We start from the raw sequence: 23,262 nt of genomic DNA, 5'->3' as shown, positions 1-23,262 counted from the left end.
CTAGCCATATGTTGATTAAAGATGAGATTGTTGTCTGTACTAAAAAAGCACATCCATTTCTAAACTACAGTCAAGGCTATGTAGTTTATTAGAATGAGCTTGCAAGTCCCCTCAAATTTTACTTTTTTGCAATTGGTGAGGCCAGATATCCTCACTTGTTGAAGATTGATACTAGCAGTAAAAATCAATGAACTTGAAGGCACAAGCACAAATCAATATTATTTATTCAAAACACACACAATGAATTATTAGCCTTTCAGTCCTCTAACAGACAGATCTATGAATGCTAAACCTGTGGACCAGAGTTGAAGAATTTTGGTAATGAATAATACCAAAATTATTCATCAACTAGTGCAACATTTAAACATTCCTCTGCATTGTGCTTAACTTACTTTGAGATGTTGAACAATTAACATCACCCACAAGCAGTCCTAACAGACTTCATCATTGATACAGCAAATCACGTTTTAACTAAAAACTATTTTCTGTTGAGGAAAGAATTATTCTGTCAATAGAAGATAGTTCAATTGATGCAAATTTCCTCAGTGCCTTTACTGTATGATTGATTTGCAGCGGTCCTGCCCCTAAATTACTTAGGCAAGCCAAAAATACAGATCCACAATTTCTTGGTGTCACAATTTTACTATGAGATAGCTTGTTCCCTGTCAATTGGTACCTACAGGCTGTATTGCTTCATTTACCATTCTAGTGTACTTCCCTTGAACCTACGGCAATACCTATCCAATGTTTCAGTCTAAAACCCCAACAGCAAACATTGTATAGGTCAGTTATTGCCATTAACCTCGTCTGAGAGCAAACCACTTTGATAAACACATTTTTATTGCTGAAATGTAACTGGAGCTATGTTGAACTACCAGCATGTATCCTATTAATTACCAGAAATATTACAATGGTTCCCAGGGAATGAAATGTCAAGAAAACTGATTATCAAGCATTTTCCTTTCCATGCTACTACCTGCAAGTTTAGTTTGAGAAAGTCATTTAGAACTGTGCCGGAAGAAATTATCCTGAGATGCTTGTCTCCACTCTGTCCAACAAATTAGGTATCCCAGCAAGGAAAGTGGCAAAACCCATAACAGCTTGGCATGAGCGTAGGGGGTATCTTGTGCTAAAACCCAATAAAAGGTGAACATCTTAACCATCTACCTTGTTTTGCAACATTCATCACAAGCTAATTTACTAAAATAATCACAGAACTGTGTAATATAATCTTTGTAGGTAGAAAGATTCTATCACACGACTTTGGGCCTCATTTACAAGGATTGACGCATCAAAGTTATGATGCATCAAAACAGGTTATGACACCATGAATGCCCTGTATTAACAATACAGGGTGTCATGGTGCAAGGACCCAACAATAGGTCAGAAATTCTGACACATTAGTGGGAACTCTGCTGCAATTCATCATCCCCAAAAGTGGTGCATCACTGAAGTCGGTCTCACAACTGACGCAACTTCAGTAATGCATCACAAATCTGAGACACTGCATGAGTTGTAACTGACTCAAGTAGTCTAATGTGTGGGAACCAATGTTAAAGACTGGAAAATAGTGGAATAACACCTTGTACAATCTCACATTGGTCCTGGTTGTAGTGTAAGTAGTATGGCTATGTGAATGTGGAGACTTGTGGAGTATGTGTGACATAATGAGTGACAGTGTTATGTGAATAAATGCTATGTGGTAATACATGTATTACATGTATTGCCTACTTTAAGTGTGCACTTACATGTTGCCCTTTGAAGAATGAAGACCTGGACTTGGGGACCCATTCCCCCATGGAGAAGTGACAATACAAGCCTGCCCCTTACAAGTGGAACACAACATCACATTGCTTTGCTGCAGTGAATGATGATATCATGGATGCAATGGTCCCAGCTTGGGCAAGGGGTCCTACAACAGGATTGTCACATGTGTAGACCTACTACTAGTAGTAGGGATGTGAAATATACATATTCCATTGTGTAAAGTGATATCAGATGGTCAGATTCCTTCTACAAAGCCACTGCTTCAGTTCCTACGTCTGGGTTACGGCTGTGTTGGAATTCTGTCACATTTTAAGCTTTGCTTGATGCAGCTTGAAGAAGCGTCACACAATGGAAAACTTGTAGATATCACTGCGTCAGTTGTAAGTGACCTTTTCCAACAGAACGCCAACTCTGCATACATTAAGATTTGTATGATGCAGCTGGTTCCCCCACAAGTTTATTTTTACACAGACCTTGTAGATATGGAGCGACCATAGCTCTGCCAGTGCATCAAAAAAAAATGATGCAACACCAGGTGCAAGGTCCTTTGAAACTATCCTCCTGGGTTTCTTTCAAAATAAATTGTGGCATCCAACTATGACTCATTAGGAACTTTTATCGGTCTTTAAAACAAATAACACATTAATGACTACACAGGGGACCTCAGCGGGAATTAGTCACTAATCATAGAGCAAATATGTTACCTGTGCATTTATGAAGTTAATTAGTATTTATTTTGTAATTAGGTAAATACATTGATCATGAACAAACCACACTAGCACAAATGTGGTTTATGGGATTTCTTATCCATTGCATGATTAATATAGTAACAAGACAAAATGAAAAGTTGGAAACAGGATGTAGAACAATGACCTAGCATATATCAGTAAAATATTAGTCAACAACTAGATCAACAAATTTTGGAGAAAGTTGACAAGGAAATGCAATTGTATAATTAATTCTGCAGCAATGCAAGTAATCACAAATTTAGATTACATTTGGGCGAACAGGGCCTTTTCCTTGAATTTAACAATGTTCATCAAGGACTGAATGAGGAACGAGATTGAGCAAAATTAATTATTTCTGGGTAATTCTCAGCAGATTGTTCTATATTGCTGCTCTTGCATTCTGTGTCTCTCCTTGCTTCTTTGTGTAATTCTTTAATGCACGATAATGTAATGGTTCTTTTACTGCTTGAAGATCTATGAATCTGTCTGTTCATTGTACTTTTCTAATGTGATCATGTGACTCACCACAAGTGCACGTCTTGAGACTGCAATACATTCTTTGCAATCCAAAATCATTACAACTGGGTCTCATTCTGTCTAGGCGTACCAAAGCAGGATTCAATTCTGAGCTTTTCTTTTCCTGAGCTTGCCTTGCTGTTCGCTCGTTCTGCAATTGAATAAATTGATTTTCTGCATGGTTTTAATGCTGTGCTTTGATCCAAAGGACTAGTCTTGTGCACAAGCATACTCATATCAGAATTGCTTTAAAAAATCCTCAAATCTACTCCTCTGGCATTCCTCGTTCGTTTGGGGGAAATTATCTAACTTTTGGGGGATTCACAAACTAGAGTATTTACAGACGGATATTCAACTGGTGGGAATTATCTTTAGTAGGCTTGGCACATATGGTTCTTTGAATTTATTTGCTTCTTTTACACATGGAACATATTTCACCCAATAAAATCAAAGGTGGGCAAACATTTTCCCGCATTTACACAAACCTTTCTATGAGCCTTTTAGGTCTATCAATAATGTGGGAAGCGTCATCGAATCGATGCATAAATAGCTATGATGGTTTATATATATAATTCATGAAATTTTCTCTTCGGCCATATTATGGACATAGACGGCTGCTTTAATGATATTTGTAAATATTATCTACATTTTTGCTTTAGTTTTTTGGGGATCTTAATCTGAGTTACCCACATCTATCTCTGCAATCAGTGTTTTAGCAGCATGAATAAACGCCCACAGATACATTGAGGTTAGTTAAGCTATTTTTTGAATGTGTGGTTTACAAGCAATTTATAGCTGTATATTGTGATGTTTTTAATATCCATATATTTTCATTACGACTTTGTGGTACACTCTGTTCTTGTCTATGTCCTCTCTTCGCCCCCCTATTGTCCATATTTCTCTTACCTTTTCAGTCCCTCCTCCATCCGACTTTTTGAAATGGCTAGCATTAACAATGAACTTTATAACTAGGTTCTAACAGTGTAATGGCTCCCAGAAACATTTTTGCCTCTTTCTTGTATTTTATGCTAATTTCTGTCATTCTGTGATTCGCCGTTGACCCAGTGTCTCTACTATCACGTTCTGCTGCAGCAGTAGCCTAATAAGGTTGTTGTTCACAGGCCATTATTGTTTCTGCCTTGATCGGAGAAAGTATTTAGGTCTGAAATACAATACATCACAGTAGAAGACATTTGAATTGATGTCTTGCCAGCGTGTTTTCTTTCCTTCATCTAGTTAGCCTATATCGAAAGTCTAGTCACGTTGCAAACAAAAATAGACAAGAGTTTGCACAGTGACAGAGAATGCTCAACGGCAATGCTTTTATATTAAAACGTTCTTGAAACTGAAGGCAAAATGAGAAACTATTGAAAAACAACATTTTTATTTCATTCTGAAGGGAGAAAAAACGAAAAGAGTTTATAAATGTTTAAAGTAGCAAGTACTTTATACAGCAGAGTGAAAAATATTTGAAAAGGCACACTGTTTTTAGAAAAGAAAAATAGGTGAAAAGTGAAAGTTATACCAAGGATGACATTGCTTAGGCTCACTTCAACTCTTCCTTTAGACTTCTATGGCACCAGTCACGCAAAAACATGCCCAAGGTTAGGAAACACAATTTATTTCTTCCCTTTGTACAACCAGAGAGATCCATTTAAGTAATTTAAAATAAATAATTTCAGTTACAATATCTGTTTGATTCTGGAATTTAAAACTACTTCACAGGCACAAAAAGTAACACGAGCGACTTGGTGCAAATTCTTGAAAAAAAAACACTAGAAAGATGTTGATGTAGAACTATTCTGCCTGACCTATGGATTTTTGGTGTGCTAGAAATCACACTTTATTCTTGATTTGCATCATTCAGGGAACCTTTGATCTGCATTTTAAAATAGCGGCCCAGAAGCCTTTTCTGTACAAATGAAATCTTAGTGATCTGATGCAAAGCTTTATTGTACAGTATAGTACATGAACGTGGTAAATCACTGTCAGTGAGTTGATAAAGTCAGCTGTGTTTTTATCTGACCAATTCTTAAACCACATAAACGTCACTGGAAGCAATAGCTACACTGAGGTAAACATTTCTCTCTGTTCAAAGTCAGTCCTCTGACATCTAGTGTACTTAACACCAGAGGAAGGTGACAGAGTTGGGAAAATACAATGTTTTTTCACAAGGTTTCTTTTGTTCATTCTGGAAAATAGGAGGTCTTCAATAGGTTGTTTGAAGGCACCATAACTATAAACTTCTGTCTTATGATACAACTCGAGTAAGAGATTTCACACACAACATGTCAAAGTCTGCTTGCCAGAAAGAAGCCTGATTCTGTGTGTTTCATCTCCGTGTTTTGGTCTTTGGTTTCAGGGCTATGTGTAGGCAGGATCTTCCTGCTGGGCTGTTCAAGGCCCTTTCTGATTGGAGTCTTTTTCAGATAGCGGTGAGGCGATCGCCTGCAGGCTACAGGACGAAGGGTCACAGTATCCAGGTTGACCAGGATGGCCAGGGGCACCAGGAACTCCAGGCAGACCAGCCTCTCCTGGGGGACCACGTTCACCATCACGCCCCTCTCTACCATAGCTTGGCTTGCCTGGTTCACCTGCAAGAGACAGAAAAAGTAAGTGGCAAGAAACAATAACACTCTTCAAAGTGCACTGCTGTCCCATATTGTTTTCAATTATTATCACACAGAACCTCTCTACGTCTGTTTAGTTTGAACCAAATAAGAACCTTTGCCATAATCATTCACAAACCCCACAACTGGTAATGAAACTAGCCTAGCACAGGCTCAAGATACAAGCAGCGGGTTTCCAAATGTTATTTCAGCAGCATCAACACTCTTTGCTTCCATAACTCCAGGAAAAAGTTCATTGCAATGTCCATCTATGAAAGGAGTTCCATTTCACGTGTAATTCTTTAATTGAAATTCACATATCTCCCAAAGGTGCTCGATAATCAAAAATATATTTATCCTCATCAGGAATCAACAGTGTGATGCATTTGAGATGTGTTAAGTATAATGGTGCTTAGATAAGATCATAAAAGAGAATGTTCATGCCAAACTGAGTAAGAGGCTACAGGTCATTCAATGTAGACCGACATTCAATCGTTTCCTTTGCATACCGTGGTCACTTCTGATATCCACTTAATTAGGGGAAAACCAAAGAAAACAGCACAGGCAGCCACTAACGGTAAGCATATATTAACTAAAAAACTGCCACTATGTACCTACAAAGAAAGATGTTCCTACTTCAGATCTCTTCATGACATTAACATCTCTTGGAGTATGTCATTTTACATGCTACTAACATGAGTTATTTGAAGTGTGGCACTGTTAATTGTAGCACATCTGCAAAATGAAAAATCCAAACAACTAAAACGAAAGCTGCTGTAGTGAAGGTTATTTCTGCCATAGGCAAGTTGAAATAATGTTATTGTTGTGTGTGAAGATTATGGGGGTCATTCTGACCTTGGCGGTCCATGACCGCCATGGCGGAGTGCGGCGGAAGCACCGCCAACAGGCTGGCGGTGCTTCCTGGGCCATTCTGACCGCGGCGGTAAAGCTGCGGTCGGAAAAGGGGAGCCGGCGGTTTCCCGCCGGTTTCCCGCTGGCCCAGGGAACCCGCCATGGCGGCGCTGCTTGCAGCACCGCCATGGGGATTCCAACCCCCTCCCCGCCAGCCTGTTTCTGGCGGTGTCCACCGCCAGACCCAGGATGGCGGGAACGGGTGCCATGGGGCCCCCTAACAGGGCCCCACAGAGATTTTCACTGTCTGCTTAGCAGACAGTGAAAATCTCGACGGGTGCCACTGCACCCGTCGCACCACTTCAACTCCGCCTGCTCCATTACGAGCCGGCGTCATTGCTGAAGGGGCTGTCCCGCTGGGCCGGCCGGCGGTCTTCTGGCGGTCGCCCGCCGGCCCAGCGGGAAAGCCGGAATGACTGCCGCGGTCTTTTGACCGCGGTGCGGTCTTTCGGCGGGAACCGCTTGGCGGGCGCCGACCGCCGCGGTCAGAATGACCGCCTATGTGTACAGATTTCATGGAGCACAGATGGCATCGGCTAAATCAGAAATTATCCTTACCATCAACGAGGCATCTTTTATATGAGATCAATTTCCTAATACCAGAACCTGCAGCAAATGAACCTGACCATGTGTACAAGGAGTTTATGAGGAAAACTTAAACTGATGATGAAGAGATGGATTTGGAGTATCACCTGCTGAAGACTTCAAAATTGCCTTAACATTGCAAGTGCTATCTAGCAACCCCATTCGCAGTTGTTTTTTTCACCAGCATAGATATAGGTTTGATACAAAAGAGCTGTGTTAAAAAGAGTCAGTACTAAGGTTTGAACAAAACAGATCTGAATATTAATAAGAGTAGAGAAACAAGAGTTTTGAATATAACCAAGAAAGGGTGCTTCCAACCTGAAATCTTTAAAAAAGGAATCCTTGTCTTGATGGTTCACCTTGTGACATGAGCAGGATTGGGCCTCTTGGTTCACATATGTATCCTAGCTTGAGCACCACACTGCAGCGATGGTACATGTGACGTTTGTTATGATACTGCAGATAGAGAGTCATGTCCATGGATTCTCAGTAGTAATGTGTACGATTGCCTCACCACTGCACACACTTTGTGTTTGTGTGCCACAGAGCTGAGATCTCCCTGTGTTATAGACTGTCACTGAAATTGTGCATGTAGTTGGTTGCCTCTGGTGCACATGCTCTTCAGTCATAGGGGGAATGTTCCTCAGTCACGCATCTTCAGGACAGTAGCTGGAGTGATAGTGGACAACTTCATGATTGTTCTTGGCCCAAGGCTCACGGAGATGAAGTGTTTTTTTTTCTTATCAAGTCTGCATACTGGATGCAGCATAGCATTGCTAATCCATGGTATGTTTAACATGTCTAACATATTTCATTATCATTTCTGTGTCAAGTTATGGACATTTTCACAGTACTGTTTTTCACTGTTTTCTCATTGGATTGTGTGTCAACAGAGAAATGGACTGCAGGACATATTTACACCACAGACATATAAGACAAAGATATATGCTTGCCTGACAAACAACTGTACTCTGGCTCAGCTTCTATATAAATGCAAAGAAAAGTGCCTTTGTCTTGTAGGGAAATCCTATTTTATATATTCATAAGCGATTCCTACGGTGCGCTTGTAAGCCTACGGGGACAGCTATTTAAATATATAAAAATAAGTCAGACTATATGTTGGAGTTAATGTGCTGCCACAGTGAAATTAAATCCACAGCCCTTTCACTATGTAAGTTTTTCTAGACTTTTCCCTGAACAGGCCTACATAGTTTGTACTTTATTTATTTCTTATGTCTGCTGGCACAATGCTAGAAAAATATTACAAAGTTATTTTTAACATAATTTTAAAAGCAGTAAAATCAGATTTGCTATAACTTACATGGAAAGGAAACTTTGCGAAAATATACTATAGGCTACCAGACCCATTATTGGCTTAAAACCAGTTCTGCCGCTCATCTAACACCCAGAGTCGGGAAAGTTAACAACTTTGGCTGAGAGGACAATAGCCTGTTTCTAAACACAGGAAGAATAAAGGGGTGTCAACCGCTCACCACGTAGCAGGAATTAGCTATCTGGAATGGACGATAACTGTAGGCAGAACAAAGGGAACTTTAGAACTACTTCTTTTGATTTGGAGATGCCAGGGAGGACTTTGCCAAGATATTTTCAGTGCCCTCACAAACAGCTGTGTTCCAGTCACAGTATGGGACAAAGCCAGTTTTGACCCTTTTGGGAGGGAGAAGAGCTCATCTAAATAACGGAGTGGCTAAGGAGCTGAATACAGGTCTGCCTAGTGACAGCTGGGTTCTTCCACCTTGAAAAAAGGGTTCCTGTATATTTTTACAGCAAGGCAAATACAAAACTGCTACAAAAGGATGTGGGGGATTGCAAATAAATAGGACTCAGAGGTGCCAGTTCTGCAATCACATGTTAGTGCACAGGATAAATCTGGCAACACATCCAACATCTCCTCAGAAAGTTCCTGGACCTGGGAAGATTCCACCTAAAGAGGGCGGCCCTGGTGGAAGAAGAATTCTGACTCCTGCTGGCAGAACAGGGTTTATTTAATAACTCCAGTACTTAGGAACTCAAGAACATATGAATCATGTTGGAACTGCTCTCAAAGAGTCAATTGGTTGGCCTCCTGCTTACCTACTTCGATGAAGCAGAAGGGCTCCTGTCTCCAAGAGTTTCCAGCTGACCACATGGCCCTGCAGTAGGCCAGTCTACTAACATTTTATGTTGTGGTTGCGCCACTTTTGTGGCTCAGCCATTACACAAAATGCTATTAGGTATTTGCAAAGCCCTGCAAGGGGCGATGTGCAACTTGTATGTCTTTGTAAAGAAATGTAACGCAATGCAGGGGCTTCTGCTGCATTGAGTTGCATTTCATTCTGCGAGGGATTTACATAGATTTGTAAACCTGGGAATGCCCAACTACATCCTGCAATACAAATTGAAAGAGGAAAATACATTGAGGGATTGTTTTGTACAGGAATGTATCTCTTCCAGGACAAAAACAATTATCCTTGTAACAAAGGCACCTCAGTAGAATGGTTCCTGCATTGGCCCTAGAATGCCTGAAGTGCAACACTGCAACAATGCTATTGGAGAGCAGAAGGGAGTCATAACTAAGTATATACTGTGCATTTCTGCTCTCTCCCTTTCATGCAACTCAGAGCTGCAAGTTGCCTTCCTGCACTGTGTTGCATGAAAGGTTAGTATGGGGATACAGAATTGAACAGGAGAACGTTTCTCAGCAATTTGAAAGTGTTTGAACTTAGCTATTTTTCTCTACCATTAAGATGACTAGGAGAAGGGGTAAGGCTTTCCCAGAGAGTTTGCACCCAAGGTGTGTCAGTTTCATCCTGCTCAGCACTACAGCATCTAACCTTGGTCTGCTGGAGAATTCTAGCTTCCAAACAAGTGAATATGTCCCAAGCTAAAACCCTAAACCAGAGCATTGTTGCTAGTCTGTACAAGCTGTGAAGAGATCTCAGTGGCTCAGAACTTCAGGTGTGTCCTACTTGGAACTGCTGCCAACAAAACCAATGGCTTTAGCAACAGTTCACCCAAAATGTATTGAACTTCAAAGGACCCTTGAAGGCCACAGGACTTTGCCCCAGGGAGGAATATCAACTTCCATTTCAGAAACTAAGGGCCAAATTTATGAACCAGTTTGCACACAACTTGGTGCAAGGGCAATGCAAACCTTCTGTGAGATTTATGAAACCACGCAAGACCACCTTGGGTGGCCCTGCATGGCTTCATAAATCTTAAGTAATGTAATGCAGTCCAAATCGCTGCATCTTCCCATGGAGGAGTCTCCATTGGTGTTGTGTAGGTGTTCACACACAACATCCATGGATTTCAATGTATTCTACTTGCTGCTTTTTGCCTTAAAACTTTAAACATTCATATATATTGTTCACCTCAATAACTTTTAATAATCTTGGTGTCCCTTTGCTCAGTAAAGGTTTCCTCCTCTTTCTAAATTGTTCTAGTGTTTTTGTTTTTTTCCTTTAAAATTGTGGTGCTACTTGTTTTTAACACATACTTCTGTGGAGATTGCCTGCTGCTTGTGGCATACTTACCATGGGTTGACCAGAGATTCACTCTGAACTGTGTGTTTTCAACCTAACCAGAGTCGATTTATTGACTTGGTAGTGTTACGTTTCTCCCAGATTAATACCCTCCTTAAAGCCTATAAGGCTAATGTCTTTTTGGGATGAGATTTTCTGTGACTTAAATTTTATCTTTGAGATGTCTGAGTTCTTTGATTAAGGTGCCTTCTAGTGACAAAGAGAGAAGGAAGAAGGGATGCTGAATGGTGTTTCATTGTTCATATCTTATTATGCTTAGATATTGATGTATTTGCTGTGAAGTAGAGCACAACTATTGTGGCTTTACATTTGTCATACGTTGTCACTGAAATTGTGTGCATACAGGGAGTGCAGAATTATTAGGCAAGTTGTATTTTTGAGGATTAATTTTATTATTGAACAACAACCATGTTCTCAATGAACCCAAAAAACTCATTAATATCAAAGCTGAATATTTTTGGAAGTAGTTTTTAGTTTGTTTTTAGTTTTAGCTATGTTAGGGGGATATCTGTGTGTGCAGGTGACTATTACTGTGCATAATTATTAGGCAACTTAACAAAAAAATATATATACCCATTTCAATTATTTATTATTACCAGTGAAACCAATATAACATCTCAACATTCACAAATATACATTTCTGACATTCAAAAACAAAACAAAAACAAATCAGTGACCAATATAGCCACCTTTCTTTGCAAGGACACTCAAAAGCCTGCCATCCATGGATTCTGTCAGTGTTTTGATCTGTTCACCATCAACATTGCGTGCAGCAGCAACCACAGCCTCCCAGACACTGTTCAGAGAGGTGTACTGTTTTCCCTCCTTGTAAATCTCACATTTGATGATGGACCACAGGTTCTCAATGGGGTTCAGATCAGTTGAACAAGGAGGCCATGTCATTAGATTTCCTTCTTTTATACCCTTTCTTGCCAGCCACGCTGTGGAGTACTTGGACGCGTGTGATGGAGCATTGTCCTGCATGAAAATCATGTTTTTCTTGAAGGATGCAGACTTCTTCCTGTACCACTGCTTGAAGAAGGTGTCTTCCAGGAACTGGCAGTAGGACTGGGAGTTGAGCTTGACTCCATCCTCAACCCGAAAAGGCCCCACAAGCTCATCTTTGATGATACCAGCTCAAACCAGTACTCCACCTCCACCTTGCTGGCGTCTGAGTCGGACTGGAGCTCTCTGTCCTTTACCAATCCAGCCACGGGCCCATCCATCTGGCCCATCAAGACTCACTCTCATTTCATCAGTCCATAAAACCTTAGAAAAATCAGTCTTGAGATATTTCTTGGCCCAGTCTTGACGTTTCAGCTTGTGTGTCTTGTTCAGTGGTGGTCGTCTTTCAGCCTTTCTTACCTTGGCCATGTCTCTGAGTATTGCACACCTTGTGCTTTTGGGCACTCCAGTGATGTTGCAGCTCTGAAATATGGCCAAACTGGTGGCAAGTGGCATCGTGGCAGCTGCACGCTTGACTTTTCTCAATTAATGGGCAGTTATTTTGCGCCTTGGTTTTTCCACACGCTTCTTGCGACCCTGTTGACTATTTTGAATGAAACGCTTGATTGTTCGATGATCATGCTTCAGAAGCTTTGCAATTTTAAGAGTGCTGCATCCCTCTGCAAGATATTTCACTATTTTTGACTTTTCTGAGCCTGTCAAGTACTTCTTTTGACCCATTTTGCCAAAGGAAAGGAAGTTGCCTAATAATTATGCACACCTGATATAGGGTGTTGATGTCATTAGACCACACCCCTTCTCATTACAGAGATGCACATCACCTAATATGCTTAATTGGTAGTAGGCTTTCGAGCCTATACAGCTTGGAGTAAGACAACATGCATAAAGAGGATGATGTGGTCAAAATACTCATTTGCCTAATAATTCTGCACTCCCTGTATATGTGTGTCTTTTGTGAAACAGTGTAATACATGTGCAGTGTGTGCATGTTGCATTTTTCTAAACGTTCCTTACTTGTTTGTGGATATGTTGTGTATTAGGGTCTCACTTTGGTGGTGTATTGGGGTGGATTACTAGAAGTGTTGTCCACATGTGGGTCGACTAGCTGGGAGTTGAGAGAACTATTGCCATAGTCTACTCAAATATGTGTTGTGCTTTCCCTGGGTACTTTGAAAATCTGTGTGTTATGTAGGTATGATAGCAGTCCTTGCCTATTGTGTGGGGTTTCCCCGAGGTGACTGGGAGACCTACGTTTGATGTGAATAATGCAGTGGTCTATCACAAGTTTGTGCTGTATCCCATAGCTGAATTCCTGACCCATGTGGGATGTCGACATGTCTATACTTGACATCATTAGAAGCAATGCAGAATATAGAGAGACTGTCTAAGTGTTTTGGGTTAATTGAATATTGAAAACCAAGTGGGAACACCAAAGCTGCGATAAAGAATGAGTTATTTAGTATAGATATGCTGTACATGTTCATACTGCTATGAAGATTCTCAATTTTCTTGTATTCCAGAAACAAACGCTGTGCATCTGCCCAACACAGAATAGACTGTTGGAATTTTTATTTTAGAAGCAAAATGCAAAGACATAATCTGTAGAGTGACACTGTTCTTTAAATATTGTTGTATGCATTTGTATTGTTGGACTTTCATATATGAAATCCTGTGCAGGAGCATTTAAATCAGGCAATCTGCTGTTCATTCATTGTAGCATGCATGAGTAGTTCATCAGTGAATCAGAGCAAAGATCTTTAGTGATGGAATGTATGTGCTGTAACCTGCTAACTCAGACCAAGCACTGACAGTAGACAGAGCACCCATTCGAGATCGAGACAACAAAATACTGTTCATGCATGAAAAAGTTTATGACACAGCTTCTTTGTGTGGCTTTTTTATAAAAAAGAAAATCAGATCCCAAAAGGTTTCAGGACAAAGTTCCAGACTTTCAAGCTCTTTAGTACATGGGATTAAGCTCCAAGAATTTTTAAAAAACTTGCATGAATTACTGTTTACTCATACTTGTGTTGTGAATTGTAGAGAACATAGTTTTTCATTGTATTGAGGAGATTGTATTTATACTGCAGCACCAATGTCAAGCATGTAAACCAGGGTCCACAAATGCATCCTCAAATCACCACATATGTATTGGGTCTTGAGCAATTTTGATTACTTTTAGTGGGAGGAATTGGGGTCCCCTTTTCTGGAATTTTGTGCAACTAAAACAAAAATGTATCAAGGCATTTTTCTCTCAGTCATTATTAAACAAACCTCATGTCATTATGTGTACCGACATCATGATTCAAGCAGCTATTTTACTTCCATTTGTGAGGCTACAGAACTGAACACATTTTAGTGATGGTTGGCAAGAGAGAGGCAGGGGGTTCTCGAAATAAGGATCTGCAGCTGAGAATCATCAAATGCCTTTGAAAGCAGGACATACTCCTGGGAACACTAAGGAAGATTGAGAAGCAGAACTTTTGATAAGTAGGGGGCAGTACACTAAGAGCCTCATTATGAGGCTAGCAGTCATGGTGACAGTAGGACTGCCAGGTGGCGCTCCGACTGCCACATTACAACACTTGTGGGCAGACCTGCCTAAAGACTGTTGTCCCTGCCTGGAACATCGTTCCCAAAGTGGTGATGGTGGTCGTGGCTGTACTCAGCCAGGGTGGCGCTGGTTACAACTGCACTTACCGCCAGCCTTTCCATGGTGTTTGCAGCTTTGCACAAAGTGCGCATTCCAAGGGTGCTGTGTGCTATGATATTGGGCTCGGCAAATACTGTAGCACTGTTACCATTGGTCAGTCTGGCAGGAACTGGTATTACAATGTTCCTACTGGTCAGCCTGGCAGGAACATTGTAATATGCTTAGGGAGATGGCACCATCATGGGGGTGGCGGTCTCTCCACGAGTTTGGTGGTCCTGCAGTGGGTCCACCAAACTAATAACTAGGCCCTTAGTTTTTATTGCTAAATAGAGATTTTGGTAAAGTTGGGCTCAAATTTAATCCTGCTGAAATGTTTTGAGTGAGTGGTTGGTTATCTCTGTTTTCTCTTTGAGATCAATCTGGTGGTTGTTATTGAAATCTGGGGGAAATTAAAGTTGAGCCATTTGCTTGCAGTTTTGAGCCAATTATTGAGGCTAGTTCACAGTATGATTTGTTTTTCTGGTCATACATGAACAGGGACATCTAGGCCCAGATTTATACTTTTTGATGCAAAACTGCGCAAATGCAGTTTTGCGTCAAAAAATATAGCGCCGGCTTGCATGATTCCAGGGCGCCAGCTGGGCGCCGAATTTATGGAATCCCATAAGCCGGTGTAAAGAGTGAGCTAGCGTCAAAGAAAATGACGTTAGCCAGGTGGGGGTGTAGTATGGGAGAATGGAGTTTGGCACCAAAAAATAACGTTAGGCTGGTTAGAGGCAAAAAAATGCCATTTCCTGCCACAAAACCATCCATACCACATGACTCCTATCTTATGAAAGACAGGAGTCATGCCCACCACCCCAATGGCCAGCACAGGGGGCAAGGGTCCCTTGGGCGTGGTCATTGCACCCAGTGCAATGTGGGGGGGGGAACATTTCGGGGCCCCCAATGGCACTTTCAAAATTAAAAATAATACTTACCTTTACTTACCTGGGATGGGGTCCCCCATCCCCTGTTGTCCCTCTGTTGTGGGTGGGGGTGTTCCTAGGGGCTCTTGCCATGGTGGGCTCTTTCCATGGTGTTTGACCATGGAAATAGGTCCACAGGTCCCCTAACACTTGCCCTGACCCAGGCGTTAAATAATGGAGCTTAGCAGGCATAGCGCCATTATTTAGACCTGCCTCACCTGTCCCCCCGTGCACCATTTTGGCATGGGAGGATAAATAAGGCGCTAGGGCCTTACAGTCATTTTTTGGATGCAAACGCCTACCTTGCATCTCCTTGACACAAGGCAGGTTCACGCATCCAAAAAATGACTTTAACTCCAATATTTTGACGCTAGACGGGTTTAGAGTCAAAATATAAATATGGAGTTAAGTTTGTGGAGAATTAGTGTAAAAAAAGACACAATTTCAGCGCAAAAAGAGTATAAATATGACCCTAATTTAATTATTTGTGACATATTTTGTTGATGCTGTTGGTTCCCTGTGTTGAGGTTTCGGTCAAAGAACTGCATGTATGACAGAATCATATACTGATTGTAGTGTGTCTCTAGTAGGATGGATGCTGAGTGGTGAACAATACATTTGGGCCTGATTGGCATAGTTTTTGCACACTTCGATCCATGCAACGATAAAGCACATCAGGGGCCATATTATACACTGTGCCCCGGAGGCGCAACGCTCATGTTGTGTCCCATGGCACAATTGTATTACAGAAGGGTGCCTGCAGACACTTGTGCATCTTATTTTGTAATACTGATAACATTGATGCACATGTAGCTCCAGTGCTATCATGAAAGGGTGCTTCCTCATTTCCACAGGGCTGTGGACCCATGCAAATAAGGGAATCCATTTGCCTCTTTGACTGCGCCGTATTACCGACATGGGTGCAGAGGTAAACATGTTTTTAGGAGGCGCACAGAAGTGCGACACAAAAAGGTGGTGCACTTTTGGTGGAACTTCTAAAGGCAGCCCTCTGAGGGAGAAATAAGGGGTCCCATGGATCCCCCCAGACATCCTCTTGCAGGTGGGTGCAGTTACTCACTGTACCCAACTGTAAAAGGATTTTAATCCCCTTTGAATGTGCAAGTGGATGGCTACCTGCACTGTGTAATGCAGAGCAGCTTTTAAACAGCTGCTCTGCATTTCGCTTGAAAACACTGTCCCAAGGGCAGTGGAAGTTTGCTGCTGCCCGGGGGGCAGTGCATTCTTTGTAATATGGTACACTTTCCCTGTTTGCACAGGGTGCACTTTTTGAATGGAGTGCCATTGTGTAAACAAGAAAATTGCACCGTATTTATCATAAGACCCCAGGATTGCAAATTCAACATAATGAATAGAATCAGGCTTTGTGGGATGTTATGTTTGTAAGATGCACTTATTAACACAGAAAATCCAGGAATATAGCAGAGTTGCTGCATTTGCATGGTTACCATTACGCATAGGAATGCAGGCATTTATTTTGAGTCATCCTGCGGAAGTTAAACAGTCACAAGCTGGTAAGTGTCTGGGGAGTTCATATACATCACATACATCTTGCACCCATCCAGGAATAGTATCAAAACGTGTTACTTTCAACGGCAGTAGTAAAGATCTGCCTACTGAAAATTCTGCAGGTGTACATTTTGTGATTTGGAGTGCTCTAGAAAGTCAATGATGATCAAGGATTTCATGAAGTACACCTGGGATTCCTTTGAACTACGTACAAAAGTTAGAAATCTGCTCCAAAAAAATTAGTGTCTTAAAGGGAACAGATCTTGATTTTCTTTCTGAATGCTTAGAAAAAGTAAAAGTGCTTAGTTTGTAAAAAGCATAAATGCCAGACACCAAATGTGTCTTTGGCTGGACGCTCGTCATAACTGTAAGAAAGACCATAACTTACCTCTTCCATTGCTGCTCAGTGCATACTGGGACGATGCTAAGATAAAGCTTGCATACACCTGTGTCCGGAACTGCCATCCTTGCTTACGCCCCAGCACTGCAGGTTGCTGCAGCTACTTGGGTCAGGGAAATGCACATAATTTTACCAACAGGGACCACTGCTGTCCCACAACAAGGAGGCACTCTGTTGAGTCTCCTCATCCGGTAAAACAACCTGCCAAGTGTTGCCCTCCTGCAGTGCGATCTCAGCAGAGAGGGATCCATACTAACTCGCAGGTCTGGACTGCCTGTTTTTTCAACCGGGAATTTCCCCAGTGGACTAGAGCCTATGGTATCCAGTTTTTAGGGAAGTTGGACACTAATGGTGCCTTTGTTTTTCTACAGGTTCCCTGCTTAATTACAGCAGACACAGAGGATGGGAAGGGGTCTTCAAAAACAGGAAAGTAGAATGAGAGCAATAAGGGAATGAGGAAGAAGGGAGCATGGTTGGTTTGAACATTTTTGCCAGGGCTGATTTTGGTCTGCAGTCCAGCCGTGAGGAAAGGGCACTGAGTCCCATTAAGCATGCATTGATAGCCTCTGGCACCATTCATGATGACTGTGTCTGGTGATCAGAGATCCCAATGTAGGATCCAAGCGTATCTCCTAAAAAATTACTGATATATGTGACAGTTGAGAGTTACCGATGTCCGGACATGGGTGAGAATAATAGGACAAGTAGTCACTGAGCCAGGGACATATTCAGTTCCGGTAAGAATCAGAACTGATTTGCATGGGACAGTGGTGGTACTGCTTACTACACCTGATAGAAACTCATGTGAGGTACAAATGCAACAAAGTGCTGGCTAAAGTTGTAAACCCAAAAGGTTTTCATAGTGTTGCTGTTATCATTGATGTGTGCAAACTAGATGCCCTGAATATTTGCACCAGCTATTAAAACACAGGTTTCTGCACTGAAGACAGCATCTTTAAAACTTACTGAAGTGGCTATGAACAGCCTAAGGATTCACAGAAAATAAACACATGTACACACAAGAGGGCAGTGTTGCTGCGTGTATGAAGCAATTCCATGTCCAGTCAGCATCGTTTCTATTAGCAGTACAGAAGAAATAATAACTAAGTGCTCTCAAGCTGAAGATTTGCAGTTTAGGGATTTTGATTGTGTTGGGGAGGCAGTCATACTTTAGTGAAGTTGAACTGGCTTAGTAAATATCGTGGGACAGATGTACTAAGGACAGGGGTTGTCCTTGTGTGAGGCAAGTCGTTGCAAGGCAACGCAAGTTCTTAACGGGATTTACCATGCCATGCAAAGCCACTTTGCATGGTTTAGTAAATACAAAGTAATGCATTGCATAGCGCTACATTGAGTTGCTTTCTCAGGGAGGTGTTCCAAGGGTGGAGCTTGGGCATCCCCATGTATCCACCCATGGCTTTTGAGACAATCCCTACTTTTACTAAAATTAGTAGACCTGGGATTGCTCCAAAAAGCCACACCTTCCTGAAGCAGGCATAACGAGGAGAAATATAATTGTTCTCCTCAATACTTCCTCTTTCTACGTGTGCTGCATTCCGCAGCACGTGAAATATGCCTCTAAAGATTGCTTGTGCAGGAAAAAAATCCTGCCTGTCATGTAGACACCATTGCACTGTGGTGCAAGGGTGCCTGCTTTGGTGGTAGGCAGCATAACATGCACCAGCACAAGGAGAGAGCCGAAATGCTCCATATCTTTGTAAATATCGAGTATTTCTGGTCTATCCCTTTCACGCAATGCAGCACAGCAAGTTGCCTTTATGCATTGTGTTGTGTGAAAAATTATAAATTTTCTCCCGCACTTAAACTTAGCCAGGAAGCTCAGACATCCTTTGCGTTTTATAATCATATAACAATCCATTATTTAACCCACTTGTTTATCATCAAAGTGGTTTCTTGTCACTGGTAACAATGAAAGGTGCTCAGTAGCGCTCCCTTTTCCAACTTCAAAATGATGGGCTGTTGCCGGGAACTACCGGAGATTGAACCTGTGTCTACACAGATTTCAAAAGCCTGGGTGATTGCCAACCGAGAAAGCACAGAGGTGTCCACCATCGTCTCTTTCACACAAGAAAATCAAAGGAAAATAGGTAAATATTTTTTCTTGCACCATAGGTAAAGCATGTAAGGCCTTTCTCTAAATTTAAGGACAACTGACATTCTGCCAGGGTTTAATAAAACCCAGAATCTTTTCTGTTCCCATGGTCCTTGTTTAGGCCTTCAGTTGTTTTTGATGCAAATAAGCCACTTGTGGTGTTGGAGCTCCCTACTAGGACAATCTAATGTTGAAAATAATCTTGAACTGTTAGAGCCAAGTCGAAAAGACTCTATATAATAATAAAATACTGCAGATTTTGTCATTTTAAGAAAGCAACAAGATTTTTTGCTGTACAAAGAACAAATATGAAAAGCAGTAGCTGTGGATGATACATGGCAGCAGAATAGGCAAGGAAATGGGGATTTGTAAGTTACAAGATATCAATAAACTGAAACACTGTAATAAACTGTTAAGTGTGAATCCTGTGTTTGTGTTTAGCATTAATACTCTTTTACAGTATTAGCTGTAAGCTAGGAGAAAGGCAGGCCCAAAGGCTTGGAGCTCCCTTGATGTAATTATTTTGTTTCTCTATTGTTTAAAAGGTTGGGTCCTGATAAAAAAGATGACATTGCGTTTACTAAAATGTAGTTTTGCGTGGTTTTGTTGCTTCTGCAGTAAAAAAAAGTGTAGTGAAATTGGAATGTCTTGTGATAAATAATATCTTTAGTTTCAGCGAAATATGTGCACATTAGATATTGTATGTATGATTATACGCTACCTTAACAGGAACCAAAAAAGGAACAACAATGATGCACTTTAAGCAATGGAAGTGTGGACCGTTTGGAAGAGGAAAATACAAAAAATGAGGAAGAATCGGAATATACACTGGTTAGAAAGGCACGTATGTAAAGACGAAGCTAGACTTTCTGTCCATGAATTTGAGCTGTAAAATAAAGTAGTGAAGTGATCCCTGCTTTTTGTGGTTGATGCAAATGCAAATCAAATATATATATGAAGCATAGCAATGTGCTGATATAGACCTGAAACCCAGTGTCTGCGAAGTGCTTCATCCTGACAAAGGCCGATGACGTGCTCAACAATTAACGATAATGTGTCCTAACAGAGGTGCAAGCAGATGGCTGCACTTGTAGTAAGGCGGTCTGGACTTCCTCTAAGTTTGTGAAGGAATACTCTGCCCACCAAACTCTAAATAGTGTACAAAGTGACTTTCTTGCAAAATCTAAAATTGCAGACCTGAACTTGGGTCTCAAATTCAGGATCTTATCCAACTGAAAACCAGAAACAAATTAGAAGACATCATCAGTTAGGTAGCAGTTACTAAAAAGGGATTATTCAATTCAATTCAGTAAGGCAACCGCCCGTCAAAGGATGTAATTTTGAAAGGTATATAGAGACACCTGAAGTACAATGTAAACAAGCAGTTTAGAATGCTTTATGCAAAAGATAAACATTCCATAATGTTGGAGCCAGACTGTTCCTGTCTAACACGTGCCGTTTCTGTAAATTAAAATCAAACAAACAGTGATATTTTATTTCTGTATATTTACCTGGTGGTCCTGGCGGGCCGGGAAGTCCTTTTTGTCCTCTTGATGGGAATCCTCTTTCGCCTCTTTCACCCATTTCACCTGTGTAAACATTCAGTAGGTAAGAGCACTTCCACCATGTATATTTATTTACTTTCATCGACAATTACATCTGCAGTAAAATGACCAACCTGACAGCCAGTGAGTGTGTTTTTTTCTGATTCTTAATGAAGGTTTCAAATTACTGCTATAGCAATGAAAGGAAGAAGACGCAGACCAGTAACTCTGTTATGGAACTGAATTATTATTAAGGAACCTAAATAATCTGAGCACACTTGGAAATTAATCCAGATCTCAGTTACCCTAAAACTGCTTCAAATGGTGCTTATGGAACACTCGTCTTTGGTCAATCAAAGGTTTATTTTTGTATTTAATTTTATTTAAGATTTGTAATATCTTTTTTATTTCCCGTGGGTGTAAGAGTTCTTTACAGTGAAACAAGTGTTCCTGAGAGCATGTCACAAGAGTGCATTCAAATTTGGAAGAGAAAAATTGAGCTGGAAAAGTCAACAAATAAGATACTTTGCTTGCCAAGTTAAAAGAACGGGATAATGAGAGGACAGAAGAAGTAGGAGCTAGGAACAAGGAATAATATAGAAGTTCATGTGGTCTGTTCTTTTAAGGGGTGGGACAATAAAAGTGTTTAATCATTTACATGCAGGTTAAACTGTAGAATTTTTAGTTACTGGTTGACCGACTTTAGGACGGCATGCTTTGGAACCTGTAAAGATTATGTCTCTATTATTATCATATAGTACATGAAGTCCAGCTAAGTATGTTACAAGGTGAACTGTGTCACGGCCAATGTGGCAAACATCCTTCGCCACCTTGGAGGAACATAAAGCATGTTTCTGAAATGTTCTTAATTTTGAAAATTTTTACGCCACCAAAAAATGAGTTTCATGCTAAAGTTTGAGGTAAAATCTCCTGCAAAAATGACAATTCCATAGATTTCACCCTTAAAAGAAATATATTTATGCAAACTGGATAATGTAGTGCACAAGACCAATTTTTAATTTATGACTATATTATTGGACTGCATAATAATCAAACCCTGCTATATAAAAATACTATCTAAGTTTCCAAATTGTAAACAATTTGTAATTGGTCGCTAAAAAGTATAAATGTTATGAAGGATTTTTAAAAAATGGAAATGCTAATTTAAATGCTTTAAATATAATTTAAAATGAAATGTCACTACTGGCGAATTAAAGCATCATAATTTGAAAAAGGTTACAGAATCAAAATTTCACAAATTAGTGAGAGCACAAAGAATGTATTTTTGCAACAACCTCCTCAAAATCAGTAAATAGTAGGAGGCATATAATTCTGCACATCTCTAATTGTCATTTTTATGGTCTGGCTTGAAAGCACAGCTGTCGCCAGACAACTATGTGGTATCACTAGAGAGGCGTTTTGGATCCATCCACATGTTGGGAGTCAGGAGTACTGATTGGGCAGAAGTTGTGTGCTTCCACAAATAAAAAAGTGTTTGCCCTCCACGCAGCTGTAATCATTTTGTTTATTTATGCAGCTCCCCAAACTTGAATTTTCAGATGCACATAGATATTGTAAAGCTACTAATGTGTTTTAATTAAACTAGATAATTTAATGTTGCTATTTGTTGGCAGCAACACAGATGGGAGGAAGACAGTCATTATCCTATATGGATTTTTAGGTCTGGCTTCAAAGTGCAACTGTCACCGGGCCATTTAACCTACACCAATATTATTCTACAGTTCTTTGATTCCACACAAATCCATATATAGTTCCATGCTATTTGCCTGTAATGCTTCAAATTATCAAACAACATTCCTTTACAGCCAGACCTATTAATTTTGCCAATGCTTGTGTAACAATGTGCTTGTGTAACTTAGCGACAGCCACTGCAAAGAAGTATTTTTGCAGGTGCCTGGTGTAGTAGAACATTTGAGCATTTTAAAGGCTTGGAGAAAGCAGGTGTACATCATAGTATTCATAGAAAAACCCAGTTTTATATGGGGTTTTTTCAAAGGTGGGAGTTGCAAAAGTTTAAATATTTGCCCAGGGCATCCAATTGCACCCTTTAAACGTTGAATATCTGAATTAAAATCCGGGGGCATTTTAGGAATGTTTTATCAATATATACCAATAGATAAAGAGCCAATTAATGGGGTAACTCCCTGTTTTCCCTGTTTAAAACATTTCTGCTAACCCTTGAATCAGCACATTGGCAGCAAGTGCCTTCACCACTTTGTTACAGCCAGTTCCCGCTTCTGTATTCTCACCAGCTCACAGCTACCAGTTCTATCACAGACTAAATATTTGATATCAAATATACCAAAGTTAGACCCAGACAAAATAGGAAAGTCATTATGCAGGATTAGGGCGGTTACGAGGAAATGGTGAAGGCAAATCAGTACATGATATAGCTGTGTTTTCTCCTA

At 40.7% G+C, this 23,262-nt stretch overlaps 1 protein-coding gene across 1 annotated transcript in view; it reads right to left on the bottom strand.

The window, feature by feature from the left end:
* Positions 1-4,378: 4,378 nt before the first annotated feature.
* Positions 4,379-23,262, bottom strand: part of COL9A1 (collagen type IX alpha 1 chain) — a 297,653-nt gene continuing 278,769 nt past the window's right edge. Inside the window, exons 37-38 of the mRNA XM_069235721.1 lie at positions 20,801-20,878; positions 4,379-5,605 (exon numbers count right to left, since the gene is read on the bottom strand). Coding sequence (XP_069091822.1) covers positions 5,409-5,605; positions 20,801-20,878 — 275 coding nt within the window. The 3' untranslated portion in view covers positions 4,379-5,408. The remainder of the gene's footprint in view (positions 5,606-20,800; positions 20,879-23,262) is intronic.

This window comes from Pleurodeles waltl, chromosome 5 (assembly GCF_031143425.1).
Source record: "Pleurodeles waltl isolate 20211129_DDA chromosome 5, aPleWal1.hap1.20221129, whole genome shotgun sequence".
Classification (NCBI taxonomy): Eukaryota; Metazoa; Chordata; class Amphibia; order Caudata; family Salamandridae; genus Pleurodeles; species Pleurodeles waltl.
This window is presented reverse-complemented; position numbering and strand designations above follow the sequence as displayed.